Source organism: Triturus cristatus, chromosome 9 (genome assembly GCF_964204655.1).
Source record: "Triturus cristatus chromosome 9, aTriCri1.1, whole genome shotgun sequence".
Classification (NCBI taxonomy): Eukaryota; Metazoa; Chordata; class Amphibia; order Caudata; family Salamandridae; genus Triturus; species Triturus cristatus.
Window position 1 is genome coordinate 1,146,194,325 of NC_140592.1, and position 20,624 is coordinate 1,146,214,948.

General features: G+C 47.8%; 1 protein-coding gene across 1 annotated transcript in view; it reads right to left on the reverse strand.

Annotated features, from left to right (window-relative positions):
* SPTBN5 (spectrin beta, non-erythrocytic 5) overlaps nt 1–20,624 on the reverse strand; it is a 1,776,766-nt gene that overhangs the window by 1,594,151 nt on the left and 161,991 nt on the right. Inside the window, exon 12 of the mRNA XM_085627084.1 lies at nt 707–913. Coding sequence (XP_085483210.1) covers nt 707–913 — 207 coding nt within the window. The remainder of the gene's footprint in view (nt 1–706; nt 914–20,624) is intronic.

A 20,624-nucleotide genomic window follows, 5' to 3' on the forward strand; every position in this document is an offset into this window, starting at 1 on the left:
TATATATATTTATATATATGTATTTTCTATATGCTCCGGGATCCCGCACATGGGCGGGGATTATTCATAGATTATGACTATTGATGAGTATCCCCTGGATGAGAACTGTGGGTTGGAGAATGGAAACACAGTCAGAGGTAGGATTCGCGACAAAATTAGACCTCAATCCCTATTCAATGGCTGCACTCTTTTCTTAGAGCTGACTCGAAAGGCTGGTAGTAAGCCGGGTAGAGGCTAGGGCTAAAAATGTCACAAAATGTTTATTGCTCGTCCAATAAATAGCAAAGTACAAGAAACTCACGTACAACCTCTGAAACATGAAAAGGGTATTAATACAAATCTGGCAACAAATTACATAGTAATTTTATTTACAGTGGTTAGTGTGCTTAGCATTCGAATCTAATGTAAAAAGCACTGGCGAAGCTTATGGGTCTAGGCAGAAAAAGGCTGAGTTATTTGCTTTGCTAATGATTGTTTAACTAATGACAATGTATCATTAGTTAATGCTAAAATGGCCACCACTGCATCTGATGCACGTATCATAATGCATGCCAGTGCATCTAGATGAATTGGCTGCCATCTTTGAATGAGTTTTCTGTTAAAGAAAAGCCATTGTAAAATGGCCACCAATGCGTAAGCATGCATTGTGGCACATGCAACCTGACGCACGTGAGAGCATGGACTCATTCCAAGATGGGTTACATACCATAAGAGGTGCCTTCTGAGCAGCACTATTTGCCAACTCTCCCAAGCGCCTGACTTCTGGATAGTAGGCCACAATCTCCTTTTCCAGGCGCAGGTGGCGTTGTAGCAGTGCCTCCGCGCTAGACTCATCCTTGCCATAGTCTTCGCTGGTCAGGACAGGATGCCATTCTCTCAGTTGGGAATCAGCTTCATTTGACTCCGTGAAATACTGTGGAAAAAAAGCAACAAGGGGAGTACTGTGTCAGCAAACTGCCACAAATGCTTTATCATAGGAATGTTTAACGCAGGTGTGATGTTTACATTACCCTGCTTTCTAGCCTTAGCAGATCATTTCATGGTGGTAAGACAATAGGAGGAAAATCTACTTTTGTAATTTCCAAAACCCCTATAGTACAGCATAGAAAACTCCACCTGCAGATTCTTCTCTGTATTTTCCATTTAGTCCACAAAGTAGAGGATTTAGTTTACTACCCAACTCTAAACCCAGGAGAGATTGTGAACGCGTCACACTGTCTAAAGCATCAAAGGAAGTAAGAAACCTCTGAATTACCATGGACTCCAAGCTATCAATGAATACCCAGGGGGAAAAACTAGCAAGAACAAGCTTTGTTACAATAAAAACTCTGCAACACATCTTCTCTCACCTGGAATTTCTACACAAGGTCCAGGCTACCATCTCTCTTGTTCTGTCCAAACTCGATTACACCAATAGCCTCTACCACGGATCACATTTAACAACCATGAAAAGACTACAACGGATTCAGAACTCTGCTGCCAGACTACTCTTAAATATGAAGCCACAAGCCCACTTCTCCCCTGCCTCGAAAGCCCTATACTGGTTACCGGTTGCCAGAAGATCTGCATTCAAGCTGCTTTGTATCACCCACAAAGCGATACATGGAACAGGACAGCTCTTCATCAGGAATAAAATCACCAAATACATTCAACAAAGGAACCTCCGCTTTAGAGTGGCACCTCACCTCAAAATCCCACCACACAATAAATAAAATATGGGTGGCACATCCTTCTCTGTTCAAGAAGCCAAATTATGAAACTCTTTACCTCTAAACATAAGATACACAGATATCCACCTTATCTTCAGAATACTACTCAAGAATTGCCTTTTCCCCTCATAACCACCATACTCAAACATAAATATACCGCATATCCCTCTATATATAAGCATTTATTTGGACTATAGATGTGTTCCTACATATGTGTATTGGTTTGTTTAAATGCGTATAATAATTATGTTTTTAAAGATATACATATTCGTTAGTTATGCTTAACAAATGAACTTATTAATTATGGTTACATTATTCTATGTTTAACGTGTATATAAGAGACTGCATAAATAAGTGAATCCTTCATCATAATTATTTATCTACAATTGCTTCAATATCGATTTACCCCCCAAAAATGTACTTACAGTACAGCAACACTTGAAAGTCTGAGTTTATTAAATACAACTTTAATCTACATATATTACCTTCCTTATACATATATACCTTCCATGTACTTATGTATCTTTATATTTATTACTTTGCTTCAAATTCAGCATATCCAATGCACTACCCTATTTTTCACCCTATATCTCTCACAATATATCCTCTACCTCCACCTCCACTCTGACTCATCTCAAACCTCATTCTACTACTCTCTCCAATGCACCACCCTATTTCTCACCCTATACTGCTCTCAATATATCCTGAACTTCAACTCTATTACTCATCTCAAACCTCATTCTACTACTCTTTCCTTGCACTACCCTATTTCTCACCCTATACCTCTCTCAATATATCCTCTACCTCCACTCTCTCAATAATCCAAAACCCATACCACTACTATGATCTCCAAAATAACCCTTTTTAGACTCTTCCCTCCTCTACCCCTCCTTGCATCATCTCATACATCTTTTACTATTCAGATCTCCCAAAGAAGCCTTTCTAAACCCTTCTCTCTGACTCTTGCCCCTCCACCTCACCTTTACTCATCCCAAACCCCCTTCTACCGCTATTTTAGAAACTTCCCTCTTCTATCCCTCCACTATTCCTTTTCAATCCAAATAACAGACTCACATGTCCACTGCTCAAATTAATTTCATATTTCCCTATACTAAGCTTACGCTAATCCTTTTTGGGTTTCCGGAGCACTCTGCTACCCGCCAAAAAGCACTTCAACACCTCATCAGGGGTAGCAAAGGCTATATAAATGCAAACCTTTCCCTCTTCCATCCCTCCACTATCCTTTTATAATCAAAATAACAGACTAACATGTCCAGAGCTCAAATCAAATTCATTTCAAATTTCCCTACACTGATTCACCACTAATCCTTCTTGGGTTCCGGAGTAGCATGCCATTTGCTGAAAAGTGGTTCAACACCTCATCAGGGGTCTAGCATGAGGTTGCACCTTCATTTACAAAGGTAGCGAAAGGTAGGTTTGAAGAAAACCATTCCTGTCCCCCATTCCTATCTCAAAATGCCTCAACATCTTACGCGATATTAAACTCTACCTGTTAACTCATTCCACAAAACCATCTGCAATATAGGGACATTATATAATATACAATGTGTATGCAGGATGTGTAATTTACAGTCCGGTTAGCCATTGTCATTGTGGAATTTACCAGGGGCAGTTCCTGCCTTAGGGCGTAAAGGCGTTGCCCCTCCCCCCCATGTGAGCTGTCACAAGTATAATTTAATGTTACCTGTATTTCCGTGTCCAGGGCATTCCATTAACGGGTGTCAGGCTAGTGGGGCAGGGTCAGTCCTCTTGACTGGCAGTCAGCAAGGATGATTAAAAGCTAGTTACATTATCAGTAAAGTGCGCATGTCAAGTTGGACAGGTCCGTTGCTGTGTCCATCCTGACATGCGCAATTCAAGCTTGTTGAACTTACGCTGTATAGGGAGCTGTAGGGGAACACTGCACAGCCCCACAGTCTCCTTTGGAACTCTAGGCTCATCTGCCCAACACAATCCTCTTGTTGCTCTCATGCAGTTTACTAGTATAAACAGAATGAGAGCAACATTTGGACTGGTTCTGGTCAAGGTGCTTTTGGCCGGCCTTCAGTACAGGCTGGCGCTCACAAGGTACCATGGGGGCAGGAGTACTACATGAGGTGGCCATTCACTGTGCAGCTATATTTTGAAGCTGCACAGTGATTGGCCATGCGTTTGTCCAATGCTGGTTAGCATTACTCTTCCCCTCACACGTCATTCATGACGTTGTGCAGGAGGGAAATCACGTCGCAGGCTAGCAGCAGTTTTACAGTTTCGTCCTCCAGCTCACAGGGCCTTACAGAGCACCTGCGAGTAGCCTGCCTCAAAGACAGTCAAGGCCTATTCTGTGGATTTGAGGCCACTGGCAGACATGCACAAAGACAGCAGACTTCGGGCGTGCAACAGGTTAAAAAAAAAAAGTCTCAAAGGTTCCTAATTTTAGATAACCTCAATATCGCCCAGAGTAAAAAATCATGTATGCAAGCGGGAGAAAGAGTCCATATAGGGTGGGCCTGTGCTCTCTGCGCTGTAGTTAGGAAGGGACAATGTATGGGTGGCAGCATTAAAGCAAAGGGCAGGCTTTTTTTGCAGTCGGCACCATCATGGGACCTTCAGGGTGTGAGAAAGTGCCCTCTTTCTTGCATGGTATGCCCCCACTTTTTGCTGAATTGCTGATGTTCTTTGAATGAGTGTGCCCTGGGCTCCTGCTAATCAGGTACCTAGGGCCTATGTTCCTTCCCTAAAATTGCATTGAAGCCTAAACCCAAGTGGCATCTCTGGCCAAATGTCAACCCCTGGTAAATGGTACCACAGGTAAGGGCTGCAGCACTTATTGTGCCACCCTTAGAGGTCCTGTACCCTGACACTCACACACTGCCTTTGCAGGCTGCGTGTCTTGGTGCAGAACAAAATGAAGAGTCGACATGGCACACGTCTCTGTGTGCCATGCCCACAAACCACTGCCCTGGCATAGATCAGTCACCCCTCAGGCAGGATGCACTATACCAGTGGTGAGGGTATAGGTGCATGAGCCCTATACCCCTACAGTGCCCAAGTCCATTCTTGGACATTGTAAGTGCAGTGCTGCCATTAAGAGGAAATGGTGCTGGGAGTTTGTTATTACGAACTCCACAACACTATAATGGCTACACTGAAGACTTGGAAATTTGGTATCAAACTTCTCAGCACATTAAACCCACACTGATGCCAGTGTGGGATTTAATGTAAAATGCACAACAGAGGGTATCTTAGAGATGCCCCCTGAAACTCGACCAACTTCTAGTGACCTGACTGAATGACTGCTTAGGCTGCCACCAACAGACATGTTTCTGGACCTCTGGGTCGAGAGCCTGCTGCTCTCGAGGGCCTGAAACAATGCACATCCTGGGACGAGGTGCCAAGCCTCCTCCCCCAGGATGGGTAGGGTTCACGAAGGGGAAGCTTCAAAGGCATGCCGCCTTTGTGAGCTTCCTGAGACCATTTGCTGCTTTCAGCAACTGGTCCCCACTAGTTCTACCCCCCACTTTGGGCAGGAGTGCCGGCGGAAAAAACAAGTGAGAGAAAGAGGTGTTTTCACCTCTGCCAACTCCACCCCTCAGGTGGGGGAGGCGAGGTGAAGCACAACCTCGAGTCCCCTCCATCTGAAGGATGGGGGGACCCAGCCAACCAGGGACAGGCTCCTGCCCCCCTCCCACTGGAGAGTGGCAGAATAGGGGGTGTTGCACCCCAGGGAAGGGACCCATTGGTCCCTGCTTTTTACCTACCTGTAATGCCCCTAAATTTAGTATTTAGGGGGCACCCTGAAGAAAACAAGTAACTTACCTTAACTTTGGTTCTCCAGTATTGGTAACTTTCATAGATTCCCATAGCTTGTATCATTCCCCGTCGTCGGAATGGGAGTCTCGGTAAATAAAAATAACATAGCAGTAGGTACAAAAAAAGAAGGAAAGGCCTAGGCTTCATCACATTTTGTAGCATATCCACCTCTTTTTGTAAAAGAGACCAAAATAAAGCAACAACCAATCAGAATAGCCTCACCCCACAGAAACCTCCTGAGAGAACCTCAGGACCTCAGATTTTCGTAGCCGTTGTGGACAGTATAACAAAACATACTGAAGGCTGAGCTTTCCCAGGGGAGGAGGGTGGGCGCATGGGAATCTATGGAAGTTCCAATACTGGAGAACCAAAGTTACAGGTAAGCAACTTGTCTTCTTACTCCAGTATTGGAACTTTCATAGATTCCCATAGCTTGTATCAGAGTAGCTAGCAGTCAGAAGCACAGTTTGTTCTCCCCTCGCATTAAAAAAACAGTGCAATAACATTTAAGAATAACAGTAAATATACATATAATTCCAAAACCAAAATGTGCCAATAACAAGAAAGAAAGGAAGGATGGAAGAAAGGAAAGCTCACCACTCAATGGAAGAGGTTCTAAAGGACTGCCTGGCCTACAACCGTGTCTTCCTGTGTCGAGGCCTCCAGGCAGTAATGTCTTGTGAAGGTGTGCGAGCTGCTCCAAGGTGCAGCCCTGCAGATATCTTTGATCTGGACCCCAGCAAAGAGGGCCGTAGAGGAAGCCATGGACCTTGTAGAATGTGCTCGGACTCTACCCTCCAGGGGTTTTCCCGCTGCTGAATGACAAAAAGTTATGGCACTGGCCACCCACCGAGCAATACCCTGCTTGGACAGGGGCAAGCCCTTGCGGGGAGTGCTAAATGAAACAAACAGTTGCGAAGATTTTTGGAATTCTTTAGTACAGTCCAGATAGAACTTCAAACATTCTCTGCACATCCAGAGAGTGGAGTGTTCTTTCTGCCGGCCTAGAGGGCTCAGGAAAGAAAGCCTTAAGGATCACTGGTTCATTTAAATGAAAGTCCGAAGGCACCTTAGGTATGAACTTCGGGTTAGTCCTTAGGATCACTGTATTTTTCTTGAATTGTAGAAAGGGTTCCTGGATTGTCAGAGCCTGTAATTCTCCCATTCTTCTTGCAGAAGTGAGAGCTAGGAGAAGCGCTACCTTCCAAGAAAGGAATTTCAAATCGGCTCGATGAATCGACTCAAAGGGATGCTTCATCAGGTGGGTGAGAACCAAATTCAAATGCCACATAGGAGGCGGAGGCCTCACTGGAGGAAAGACTCTAAAGAGGCCTTTGAGGAACTGCTTGACAATCCTGGCTGACCAAAGAGAAGGACCAGATGCAGTGCGTCTATAACGAGAAACTGCTGCCAAATGAACCTTAATGGATGAATGAGCCAGCCCCGCTATAGCCAAAGACATGAAATATGGAAGAACTTGATGAGGTTGAGATGTAAAAGGGTCGAAACCCTCCTGCTGACACCAGATGCAGAATCTCTTCCATTTTAAACGGTATGTCTTATTAGTAGACGGAGCCCTGGCTTGCGAAAGCACCTCCTTAATCTCCTCTGAGAGATCTAGCCCAATAAACTCTCGCTGCTCAGGAGCCATGCTGTTAGGTGTAAGGAGCGAGGGTCCGGATGCCAGATCTGGCCCTGGGACATCGGTGAGAAGGCCTGGGACCATCCTTAGCTACTGTGGAGGGACCAGGGAGAGGAGATGAAGCTCCGTGAACCAGAACTGCCTCGGCCATGCTGGAGCTATTAAGACCATCTTGCACAGTTCCGTTTTGATCTTCCTGAGTACTCTGGGTATCAACGGAATGGGGGAAAAGCGTATACAAATGCGCCTGACCAGGCTATCGAAAGCGCATTCCCCAGCGATCCTCGATGGAGTAGCTTGTTGGCATAAAACTGCCAGATTTTGTTCTCTGGGGTTGCAAAGAGGTCTATTGCAGGTCTGCCCCACCGGTGAAAGATTTCCTGCAAGACAGTCTGGTTCAGTTCCTATTCGTGGCTGACTGACGACAGCCTGCTGAGCATGTCCGCCTTTTCGTTTAGTATCCCTGGAAGATGTTCTGCCTTTAGAGATATCCTGTGAAGGATAGCCCACCTCCAAATCCTCTGGGCTTCCTGTGACAATGGAAGAGATCTGGTACCCCCTTCTTTGTTTATGTAGTGCATGGCTGTGGTGTTGTCTGTGCAGACAAGAACCGTCGATCCCTGCAGCCGTGGAAGAAAAGCCCATAGAGCCAGACGAATTGCCCTGAGTTCCAGGAGATTGATATGAAGAAGGCGGTGCTGAGGCAACCAATGACCGCTTACATGTAAATCTAGTAACACAGCGCCCCAGCCTTCCAGCGAGGCATCTGTAGTTACAACTTGAGGAGCTAGATCGACAACGAAGGATAGACCTTGGGATATATTTTGTTCCTTCGTCCACCACAAGGCGGCCTTTTTCATAGCCGGAGTGATTATTACCTTGTCGTCAAAGGATCCGTCCACTTGTCGCCATTGTAGGTCGAGCTGTTCCTGAAGTGAACGCATCCGTAACCTGCAGTGAGGTATTAAAGGAATGCAAGAGGAAATTGTTCCTAGCAGGGATTTGTAATGGCGAACTGAAAGACACTTTCTTCTTCTCAACAACTGAGCCATGGACATCAGTTTCCCTTGCCTTTTGAGGGATGGAGAAGCCTTGTTGAGAGTCGTGTCCAGAATGGCTCCTAGGAATCGTGCTTCCTTGGACGGACAGAGAGATGACTTCTTCCTGTTGAGAATCAGGCCCAGATTGCTGAACAGACGCGTACATGCATCAACTGTTTCCTCCGCTGTCTGTCTGGACGGGGCCTTCAGCAACCAATTGTCCAGGTAGGGAAAGACTTGAAAATGCTGCTTCCTGAGGAAAGCTGCCACCGGCGCTAACACCTTGGTAAAGATCCTTGGAGCAGACCGAAGTCCAAAAGGTAGAACCCTGAACTGAAAGTGGCTCTTGCCGTAGAAACCTCCTGTGGGCTGGATGAATGGGTATGTGAAAATAGGCATCCTCGAGATCGAGAGTGCCCATAAAATCCCCAGGGTTGAGTAAACGTAAAATGTCTTGGAGAGACACCCTCCGAAAGGATTGTTTTATGAGATAGGTGTTTCGCTCCCTGAGATCTAAAATGGTGCGCCACTTTTCCAGCGTCTTCTTGATCAGAAAAAATCTTGAGAAAAAATCCTCTCCCTTCTGAGGAAAAGGGACCGGCTCTACAGCTCCTTTGAGGAGCATCTGATGAACTTCGAGCCGCAGAAGACGCAGATGTTTCGAAGGCATGGCGGCAGGGGCTTGGAAGGTGGAAGATGTACGAATTCCAGTGTATGGTCACATTGAATGATGTTGAGTAACCAACGGTCTGATGTAATCCGTCGCCAATTGTGGAGGTATTGAGATACCCTTTCCCCCACAGATGTTGTTGCGGAGGGGGGTACAGCAGGAAGAGCCAGTACGTCACTATTGTCGCTTAGAGGTGTCACACCCCTGGCAATTCTGTTTTCCTATTGAGTTAGACCTAGAGAAAGAAGAGGTCTGGCCTTGTCTTTGATAGTAAGATGGACGATAAGACAGAGGCGCTGAATTATAAGAAGGATACCGTTGCTGCTGGTAAGAACCTCTGTAGGTCGTAGTACTCCTTCCTCTGGCCCCACGGAAAGGAACCTTTCGATATTGTAGGGTTCCTAAAGATCTTGCTGTCGCCGTATCCTTTTTGATGTTTTGGAGGGAATCATCAATATGTTTACCGAATAATTCCTCCCCATCAAACGGAAGGTCCAGGATTTTGATCTGGACCTCCGGCCGGAACCATGTCGCCCTCAGCCAGCCTTGGCGATGAAGAACAGCTGCGCCTGCAAGCGAACGGAAAGCCGTTGTGGCAATGTCCATTGCACAGTCAATAATCTCAGCAGGTGTGACCTCTCCCTCTTGCAAGATCTTCTTTGCTTCCACTTTGTTTTCCTGAGGCAGCTGATCTAGATATGGTGAGAGGTCACACCACATCTGACGATCGTATCTTGCAAGTATAGCCAGCGCATTCGCCGCTCTAATCAGAAGACTTGCCATCGAGGAAAATCTTTTCCCAGCATTATCTAGGTGTCTGCCTTATCTGGAGGAGTAGTAAGAGGCGCAGAAGGATTACGAGATTTCTTCTGAGCCGACTGAGATATCACCGAATCCGGCTTCGGTTGACCTGTTAAGGATGCTGGACTGTCTTCAGGGGCCTTGTATTTTTTCTCCAGACGCGGCAAAACTGGAATGACAGTAGCCGGATTCTGCATTGCCTTAAGACCTTCCTCCCAGACATGGCTGACAATAGGAATGAAATGGACAATCTCCCTATATGGTTCTTTAAAATCATAAAGAAAACATTCAGTTTGAGCTGAAGGCATGGGAAGTTTAAATCTGCCAGAAGCTCTTTCCATCAATTTATGAAACCCCCCAATGTCTGCCGGGGGAGAATCAGCTGTATCCGGTGTTGGAGAAGCTGGGTCCGGTATAACATAATCATCCCACTCAGTAACCTGGTCCGGCCTGATGATATCGCCCTGATCCTCGTCCGAGAAATCAATCTGCAACTCTGGAACCACCGGATGTGAGACTGGACTGGCAAAATGAGGTTGTGAAATCATCTGGGATGATGATCTTGGCAAAGACACAGAACGAGCTGGTGGAGCAGAAACAGTCTGCGTCAAAGGAAGTGAAGTAGGAGGTGGCTAAGAGAATCTCCTCCTATTGTCCTGTAACATGTCTTGAAGATCCGTCAAGAGGGAAGAAGGTACAGAAACCATCTCCTGTCTAGTGTCTTCCTGACGTTGAAACGGGTGCTGATAAGAGTGCCCATGAAGCTATTCAACCTCAGAATCAGTGTCCTGACACTTGACCAGAAGCTGTGAAGGGCTATTGGCATAGCCAAAAGAATCATCCTCACCCTCAGAATCGTCTTCCTCCTCTAGCAACAGTGCGGGAGGCAGAGGGGTAACCCTTATTGGAGAAGTCACGTCCGGCGTGATTCTCTTTCAAGAAATGGTAATCTTCTCCTTCGACGAAGACATCGTCAGCGGTACCGTCGACGGTGGAGAAGCAAAAGAAATCGTCGTCAACGAGGTCGTCGACGGAAGACCCACCGATGACGAGCATATCGTCGATGATGAAATAGGCGTCGTCGGCGCTGTCATCGACGAGACCGTCGACACTCCCGCTGTCGTCGTCATCAAAGCTCTCGTCGACGTCATCGTCGTTGAAGCCATCGTCGTCGACACCGTCGTCGACACCTTCGCCGACACCTTCGTCGACGTTGAAGGAATGGTCATCGTCGTCGACGAGCCTGTCAACACCAGCGTCGACGGATGGAGACTTGAAGGCACCGTTGACGAGCCCGTCGACGGTGGCACTGTTTTGACTTGAACCTTAGAAACCTTCTTCGACGGAGTCTTTCGTAGCGTCGTCGACGATTGACTGATCTTGTCAGACGACTCTGATGAATGAGAAGAAGGCTTTTTAAAAGGTTTATCAGCCTTTGCCACTGCTCCTGCTAAAGGTAGTCCTTCTCTCTCCTTTGCACCATGATGAGGAGATTCGCTAGGAATCCGGCTCTCAGACTCACGGGGGTCTTTTTTGAGGGCTTTGCGTGGCGGTCTGTAGATGGAGAAGGGGAAGCCGTACCCCCTTCACTGACCTTCTGGATGAAGTGGCAGATGATGAATCATCGCAATCGCTGGATAGTGTTTCCTTCCTTGACTTCAGCTTGTGGAGCCAGGTGAGAAGGCGACCCTCACGGTCCCGGAGAGTCTTTGTGGAAAAGGTGTGTCAGATCTTGCAGTCCTGAGTCTTGTGGTCCGGATACAGGCAGTAGATGCAGTCTTTATGCCTGTCTTCCACATACAACCTTTCTTGCCACAGGTGGAACAAGCCTTAAAAAGAGCTTTCTTCTCCTTGTCAGACATTCCAACAGAAAAATCCAACAATTCTGAAGAAAAACTGTAGAATATGGTTGAAATGAGCAGAGCTCAAAGGAGACTCCCTAAGCACAACGTGCGGTATAAAATCTGAGGCTCTGAGGTTCTCTCAGGAGGTTTCTGTGGGGTGAAGCTATTTTGATTGGTTGTTGCTTTATTTTGGTCTCTTTTACAAAAAGAGGTGGATATGCTACAAAATGTGATGAGGCCTAGGCCTTTCCTTCTTTTTTTGTACCTACTGCTATGTTATTTTTATTTACCGAGACTCCCATTCCGACGACGAGGAATGATAGAAGCTATCGGAATCTATGAAAGTTACAATACTGGAGTAACCTTGCTTCCTCAGATCCAGCCTGACAATAAGAAGAAAAGAAGAAGAAGGACCAAACAGCCATGAAGCCAGCTAAGGAAGACGCCCACTGACTTGGCTCCAGCCCTACCAGCCTGTCTCCCCTTGAACCTGCTCCTGCGAAATCCCTGTGTGTCCTGCAGCCAGCAACCTCAAAAACCCCGGAGGACCCGCCTGCCTTCACTTCCAAGACTGCTTTTCCCGTGAACACCGGACGTGTTCAAACTACAGCTTCTGGCTCCGGCCGGATACCGCGAATCCAGCCCACTCTGCACTTGCCGAACCCGGCCCGAGCTCGAGTGAAAAAACACTGTGAGGAGGTCACCCCGGCGATCCTGACCCAAGACCCGGCTGTAGGAGAGTAGGGTCTGCTTTCTATGTTCACCCCCACTTTTTGCTTTTGCTTTACTGGTTTTCGACTTAGATGTGGCTGTGGGCCTGCTAATCAGACCCACAGCCCTGCTGTTCTCTCTCTAAACTAATACTATGTACTTTAGGTGCATAACCCATTTGGATAGGATCACCTTATTGGCCCCTGTACAGTGTACCCTAGGTACCCAGGGCATAGGTGTACCCTAGGCCTACCAGGGGCTGCAGCATGTATTGTGCCACCCCTGGCCTGGCCTTCCATTTTGACACAACTGGCTGATCACTCAGCTGGGGCAAGGTCGTGTAATCACCCCTTGCTTAGGTGTAGTATTCCTATACCTCACTTACATATAGACACATGTGTACCTATCAGTCACTCCTATGGCAGGCCTTGACAATCCTGGAGGCAGAGTGCTTGGTAACATGTGAGATGGTGCTCTAGCATGAGCTGAGCCTGTCTGCAGCTTTCGGAACCTTGTCCTTATAGCTGTTCTATGATATAGCCTACCATATACTCTTAAAGTGCCTTATAATCTTAGACGGTTATGGTAACTATGGTTTGGCTTTATCAAAACATGTCGTGTAAGGTGTCTAACACTAGGGAATAATACCCCCATGCCATTTCTGGACATGAGAATATTATTCCCCCCTTCTAGAGGGAAAGACATGTTAAAATCATACTTCAACTGTTAGCCTCTGACCAAAGCCTCAGCATCACAAAATGGATGCTGCTGCCACGACACAAGTCTGACCTCCTGCAGCTGGGAGTGATCCCAGCCAGGGAGGCCTGGACAATAGGTTTCCTGCTTGGGGAGGTGCTAGCACCTCTCCAGACAGCCTTTAGTGTATTGGGGCAGGGTGGGCTGAAAGGAATGAGACATGCCTGGGGCACACAAGGTGTTCCTTGCATAGTCCAGTTCAAACCGGCGCTGGGGCACTCCAGCCCCAGCTCTGGCGCGAAACTGGACAAAGGGAAGTGGGTGTAACCACCCCCCTCCCAGGTCCCACCCATAAGGCGTGACCTAGCAGGTATCCCAGCCCCCCAGATTAGTATAAGAGTGGGAGTTGGGCCTCAAGACTTTAGATTATCCTGAACCTGCAAAACTGAACAGAAACTCTGGACCTTCGACATTCGACGAAAGAAGAAGACTGAAGAATCTCCCTTGTAGCCAAGGAGTGGCTACCCTGTGCAAACAGGCACCATCAAGAGACTACCCTTTGCTTTGTGAAACGTTCGACGAGGAACCGACTGCAGAGCCCGACCAGAGCCTTGATTTCCAGACTTCTCCGACCCTCATCCACATCTGCAGCAGAGCTGAGATCCGTGGAGGCGACGAGCGACGTGGGACCGGCTACCTGGGAAAAGTGGCTAGTAACTTACAGCGCAGCTTCTGAGGTACCCTCGAAGTTGTGCACCGGGGATTGAGAAGCCCCAACCCCAAGCACCATCTGCACCGAAGACCAGCCCCCCACACTCCACGAGTCCTGCGTGGGGCCCTTCAGCATTTTCCTGCTTGCCGCGTCTGTCCGGTTGCTTGCCCGCTGGCTAGTGGCCTTTGTGACGACGCTCCCTGAAATCTTCTGCGCTGATTTGGCTCCTCCAGACTGGCTCCCGCTTCTCTGCAAAGAAGAAGCACCCCAGACCTTCCTGGTCTGCACCAGAAGCAAGTCCTTTGTTCTTCGTGGGTTCCGCTTGCCAAGGCTTGGTGAGTCCTAGTCCAACTTCGACGCCGCCGACAGCAAGAGCCTTCGTGGGACAGCTCGCCTCCTGGTCCTGGTCGTCCTCGACGCTTCCTGGTCCTCCTGGCTGCAGCGACAAGCTTCACCTTCACCTGCAACTCTTCACGACATCGCCTGGTTCCTTCCTGGTTCCACGTGGTCACTGGCTAGTGACCTTGACTCTGTCCCCTCTGCTTGCAGGTTTCTTCTCTTCTTGATCCCAGCCTTGGGATCCACCGGACACTCTCCCCTGACTGCCTGTCAGCATCTTTCTTCAGGCATCCATAGGAGTCGACGACGAAAACGACGCATCTTCACCCCTATGCACCCGCAGCCTGTGGGCTAGGTAACTTGGGTACTCCGGTGCTCATCAGGGTAGTGACTATCCTAGTGTCTAGTTTTCAAGTCTCGACTTCCTAGCTACTCCGGAAGTGTCCTAAATCTATCTATTTCTAAACTGTAACATTGCTATTGACTTTTACGCATTACGCGTGAGTGTTTCCACTCTGCACACGAATCCCGTGGGCCTCCCACTTCCTAACTAACGCTAGTGTAGTGTAGCCCCAGCGATTCCCTAGGCCTAGGCCTATTCTATTTCCGTGACGGTGGTTCTTATACCACTTATTTAGTATATGGTTTGCGTGGCCCCTAGGGCCTAACTGTATTACTTACCTGTGTGACTTACTGTATGCATTATTAAGACTGTGTTGTACTTACCTCTAAACTCATAAAGAGTGCTGAGGGTTTGCTTAGAATAAATACACTTTATTTTATATATATATCTGTTGTGGTGTCCTTTCATTTGGTATTCAAGGGATTATATATGGTATCACAGCTGGCTTCACATGCCATTCAGAGTTTAGCCTAAGACTGCTCTTGTCCATGCTACCACTAGGATAGCTGGTCTATAAGGTTGACTTTACAACCAATCACCATAAGGGTATTTGGACTGATATAAGGTGTACACTATAACTAGTGACATCATACATCAGGCCAACTTCTCACATTGGTGAGCAGCGGTTGGGATCTGAGCTTGCTGTTGTAATACCATTGTAATCTTGAGATACTAAATTGAAAGATCACACAGATATTGTCTAGGTACATATAACATAGTTTATAATACTTAAGTCCTACTGGACTTAGTAGTGGTAGGTTGAAGGGAGTAACACACCCTGACTACAACTACTAGAGAGGTTTAGTAGAAACAACTAGTTTAGGTAGGTGCACACACCACACCCTCACTAGATCATGCCTCTGGGAGGAGATCAAGTAGATGCTCTCCCAGGAGGGTCAGGTCTGCAGAAGACCCCCTCTAGGTATGATACCTTAACATTCCAGGAGATGAGACAATTGTGTACCTCCAGAGGAATAAAACAGGGTGCAAACCCTACCCTCCTTCAGTTAAGACAACTCCTAGAGGAGTATGATGCTCAGAGGGCATCTCAGGCAGGTGCCCTAGGCACAGAGGAGGGTCTACCCACCACAGAGGAGTCAGATGGGGCTTCAGATGGGGAGGTAGACAGCCAGAGCCAAGTAAGGAGACTTAGCCAGGCTAACTTAAGTTTACATGGGAGTTTGCATGGGGTCCCCCCATACAGACCCACAAGTAGGCATTCACAGAGAAGCAGGAGGGACAGATCCCCTTCAAGGGAATCCATCCACTCCCATGTCTCTAGCATCTCTAATGCTTCCTCTCACAGGGGAATGACTTCACCTGAGAGAAAGGAGCATGCAGCCAGAATGAGGGAGGCTAATCTGAGGATTCAGAGGGAAGAACTTGCCCTTGCCAAAGAGAAGCTTGCTCTGGCTAGAGAACAAAAATTAAGTGGGTTAGAACCCACTGGTGGCAGCAACATTCCTAGAGATAGAGACAGGCACTATGATAATAGAAACCTGAGCAAGATTGTCCCTCCCTACAAGTGTGGGGATGACATCCACAAATGGATAACTGCTTTGGAGAGAGCTTGCAAGGTACAGCAGGTACCCCAAAGTCAGTGGGCAGCTATCTTGTGGCTCTCCTTCTCTGAGAAAGGAAGAGACAAGCTCCTCACAGTTAGTGATGAGGATGCAGATAATTACACTGTCCTGAAGAGTGCTCTGATTGATGGGTTTGGCCTAACCACTGAACAATACAGGTTGTTGTTCAGGGATACCCAGAAGACACAGACTCAGGACTGGACTGACTTTGTAGATTGTGCCACTAAGGCTCTGGAAGGCTGGCTAATGGGAAGTAAGGTTAAGGACTATACAGGATTGTATAATTTGATCATGAGAGAGCAAATACTTAACAACTGTCAAAACCAGCTATTGCATCAACACCTGATTGATTCTGATCTGACTTCTCCCCAAGAATTGGGAAAGAAGGCAGATAGATGGGTCAGGACTAGAGTTAAGCAGAAAAACCAGAACCAGGGCGGTGATCAGAAAAAGGCAGACCAGAAGGGTAATGAGCAGAAACAAAAAGACCAGAAGTCTTCACCAGGCCCCCAAAAGGCTCAGGGGGAGGGTGGTTCCAAAAAGGATAAGAAGAAAGATGGCCAAAAGAAACCATGGTGCAACTATTGTAAGTCCAACTCACATTGGTTTAGTGAGTGCACCAAGAAGGATAAGCCCCCAGCCACCATTGCCCCTAAGGCAACTGTACCCCCTAGTTCAGCTGTAAGTGGTGGTTCCCAGCAAAAGGGTGTAGTAGGGTTAACCCTGGGAACTGAGGAGGATTCTGGCCTAGTCAGAGTACCTACTCAGGCTGTCCTGATCTGTGATGGGGACTTAGCTTTGTCCTCTACTGTAGGCCCCAGTAACCTGGGCAAGTACAGACAGACACCTTTTATCAACCAAAGAATGGCTCAGGCCTACAGGGACACTGGAGCCAGTGTCACAATGGTGACACCTGCTTTTGTGGACCCTGGACAGATCATACTAGGTGAGAATTACCTAGTGACCAACGCTAGCAATGCCACTACCTCCCATAGTGTGGCTATTGTTAACTTCTCCTGGGGAGGGGTAACTGGCCTCAAGAAAGTTGTTGTTAGTTCAGACCTTCCTGTAGAGTGTTTACTGGGCAATGATCTTGAAACTTCAGTTTGGTCTGAAGTGGAGTATAGGTCCCATGCAGAAATGCTGGGGATAGATGCACATGTCCTTGCTGTGACCAGGTCACAGGCCAAAAAGTGCAACACTGAACAAGTGCTGGATCCTGAAACTATGGACCAGTCACAACCCAAGAGAAAGAGCAGTAGGGTTAAGGCTGCGCCTTCCCCCCTGCCTCAGGTGGTGGATCAGCCCTCCCAGGAGGATGATTCTGAGAGCCCTGAAGGAACTGTCCTAGAAGAACTTGAACCTGATCAGGTTGAGTTTCTTGGGACAGGGGGACCTTCCAGGGCAGATCTGAGGCAGGCTCAATTAGACTGCCCCTCTCTTGAACCCCTCAGACAGCTGGCTGCTGCTGAGGCTGCAGGGAATGCTCAAGGTACCCATAGAGTGTATTGGGATGAAGGGCTACTGTACTCAGAGGCTAGAGACCCCAAGCCTGGTGCATCCAGGAGGTTGGTCATACCACTGAAGTTCAGAGGCTTCCATCTAACCTTGGCCCATGATATTCCCCTTGCAGGACATTTAGGCCAGAACAAGACTTGGGACAGGCTTGTCCCTCACTTTCACTGGCCCCATATGTCAGAAGATACTAAGGAGTTTTGTCGCTCCTGTGTCACCTGCCAAGCCAGTGGCAAATCAGGTGGCACCACAAAGGCCCCCCTCATACCACTACCTGTGGTGGGGGTCCCCTTTGAAAGAGTGGGCATAGATATTGTAGGACCAATGGACCCACAAACAGCATCTGGGCACAGATTCATACTGGTGATAGTGGACCATGCCACCAGGTACCCAGAAGCAATTCCCCTGAGGACCACAACAGCTCCTGTTGTGGCAAGGGCCCTGCTTGGAGTATTCTCCAGAGTGGGCTTTCCAAAGGAGGTCATTTCTGACAGAGGTGCCAACTTTATGTCAGGATACTTGACTGCAATGTGGAAGGAGTGTGGTGTTAACTATAGGTTCACCACACCCTATCACCCACAGTGCAATGGGCTTGTTGAGAGATTCAACAAGACCCTAAAGGGAATGATAAAAGGATTACCAGATAAGCTTAGGCGAAGATGGGACATCCTTTTACCCTGCCTTCTGTTTGCTTACAGAGAGGTCCCACAAAAGGGGGTTGGCTACAGCCCTTTTGAGCTTTTGTTTGGGCATCCTGTAAGAGGACCCCTGTGTTTGGTGAAGGAAGGATGGGAGAGACCTCTCAGACAACCCAAACTAGACATAGTGGATTATGTACTTGGTCTCCGCTCCAGGATGGCAGAGTATATGAAGAAGGCTTCTAAAAACCTTGAGGCAAGCCAAGAACTCCAAAAAGCTTGGCATGACCAAAAGGCTGTACTGACTGTTTACCAGCCAGGACAGAAAGTGTGGGTGTTGGAGCCAGTGGCCCCAGCAGCACTCCAAGACAAATGGTCTGGACCCCACACTATTGTTGAGAAAAAGGGAGAAGTCACCTACTTGGTGGACCTTGGGACTCCCAGAAGCCCCCACAGGGTGCTTCATGTCAACAGATTGAAGGCATATGTTGACAGGGCAGACATGGGGCTACTCATGGCTACAGATGAGGGGCAGGAGGAAGAGAGTGACCCTCTCCCAGACCTGTTGACTCAGAACCCTGATGATGGCTCAGTTGATGGTGTGGTCTTTTCTGACAGCCTCACTGTCCATCAACAACAGGACTGCAGACAAGTTTTGCAGGCCTACAGACATATGTTCTCTCTGACCCCAAGTCAGACAAACTGGTGCACCCATGAGGTGGACACTGGTGACAGTCTGCCTGTGAAGAGTAAAATCTACAGGCAACCTGACCATGTCAGGGACTGCATAAAAGTTGAGGTACAAAAGATGTTGGAGCTGGGAGTCATTGAACCTTCAGAGAGCCCTTGGGCTAGTCCTGTAGTCCTTGTGCCAAAACCTCACACCCAAGATGGTAAGAGAGAGATGAGGTTTTGCGTGGATTACAGAGGTCTCAATGCTGTCACTAGGACAGATGCCCACCCAATACCTAGGGCAGATGAGCTCATTGACAGACTGGCAGCTGCTAAGTTTTTGAGCACATTTGACCTAACAGCAGGCTACTGGCAAATCAGACTAGCTGAGAGTGCAAAGGCCAAAACTGCTTTCTCGACCCCAGGAGGACATTATCAATTTGTGGTAATGCCCTTTGGTTTGAAGAATGCACCTGCCACTTTCCAAAGGCTGGTGAATCAAGTCCTTACTGGGTTGGATGATTATTGTGCAGCTTATCTTGATGATATTGCTGTCTTTAGCTCCACCTGGGAGGATCACCTGGTCCACCTGAGGAATGTTTTAGAGGCCCTGCAAAAGGCAGGCCTCACTATCAAGGCCACTAAGTGCCAGATAGGGCAGAGCAAGGTTGTATACCTGAGCCACCTAGTTGGTGGGGGTCAGGTTCAACCACTGGAGAGCAAGATCCAGACCATAAAGGACTGGGCTCCTCCAACTACCCAGACTCAGGTCAGAGCTTTCTTGGGCCTGTCTGGGTACTACAGAAAGTTTGTTAAGAACTATGGGTCCATAGTGACACCACTTAATGACTTGACCTCCAAGAAGATGCCAAAGAAAGTTCAGTGGACAGTAAGCTGTCAAAAAGCATTTGATGACCTGAAGCAGGCCATGTGCAGTGCACCTATTCTGAAAAGTCCAGACTACTCCAAAGAGTTCATTGTCCAGACAGATGCTTCTGAGTTAGGTGTGGGAGCTGTTCTTTCACAACTGAATGTAGATGGTCAAGACCAGCCCATTGCTTTTATAAGTAGAAAGCTGACCCCTAGAGAGAAACGTTGGTCAGCTATTGAGAGGGAGGCCTTTGCTGTGGTTTGGGACCTGAAGAAGCTGAGGCCATACTTGTTTGGCACTCACTTCAAGATTCAGACAGACCATAAGCCCCTCTTGTGGCTAAATCAGATGAAGGGTGAAAATCCCAAACTTCTTAGGTGGTCCATTTCCCTACAGGGGATGGACTTCACAGTGGAACATAGACCTGGGACTGACCATGCCAATGCAGATGGACTCTCCAGATATTTCCACTTAGAACATGAAGACTCAACTGGTCAAGGTTAGTTTAATGTCCCTAAGTTTGGGGGGGGGGGGTTGTGTAGGAGAGTAGGGTCTGCTTTCTATGTTCACCCCCACTTTTTGCTTTTGCTTTACTGGTTTTCGACTTAGATGTGGCTGTGGGCCTGCTAATCAGACCCACAGCCCTGCTGTTCTCTCTCTAAACTAATACTATGTACTTTAGGTGCATAACCCATTTGGATAGGATCACCTTATTGGCCCCTGTACAGTGTACCCTAGGTACCCAGGGCATAGGTGTACCCTAGGCCTACCAGGGGCTGCAGCATGTATTGTGCCACCCCTGGCCTGGCCTTCCATTTTGACACAACTGGCTGATCACTCAGCTGGGGCAAGGTCGTGTAATCACCCCTTGCTTAGGTGTAGTATTCCTATACCTCACTTACATATAGACACATGTGTACCTATCAGTCACTCCTATGGCAGGCCTTGACAATCCTGGAGGCAGA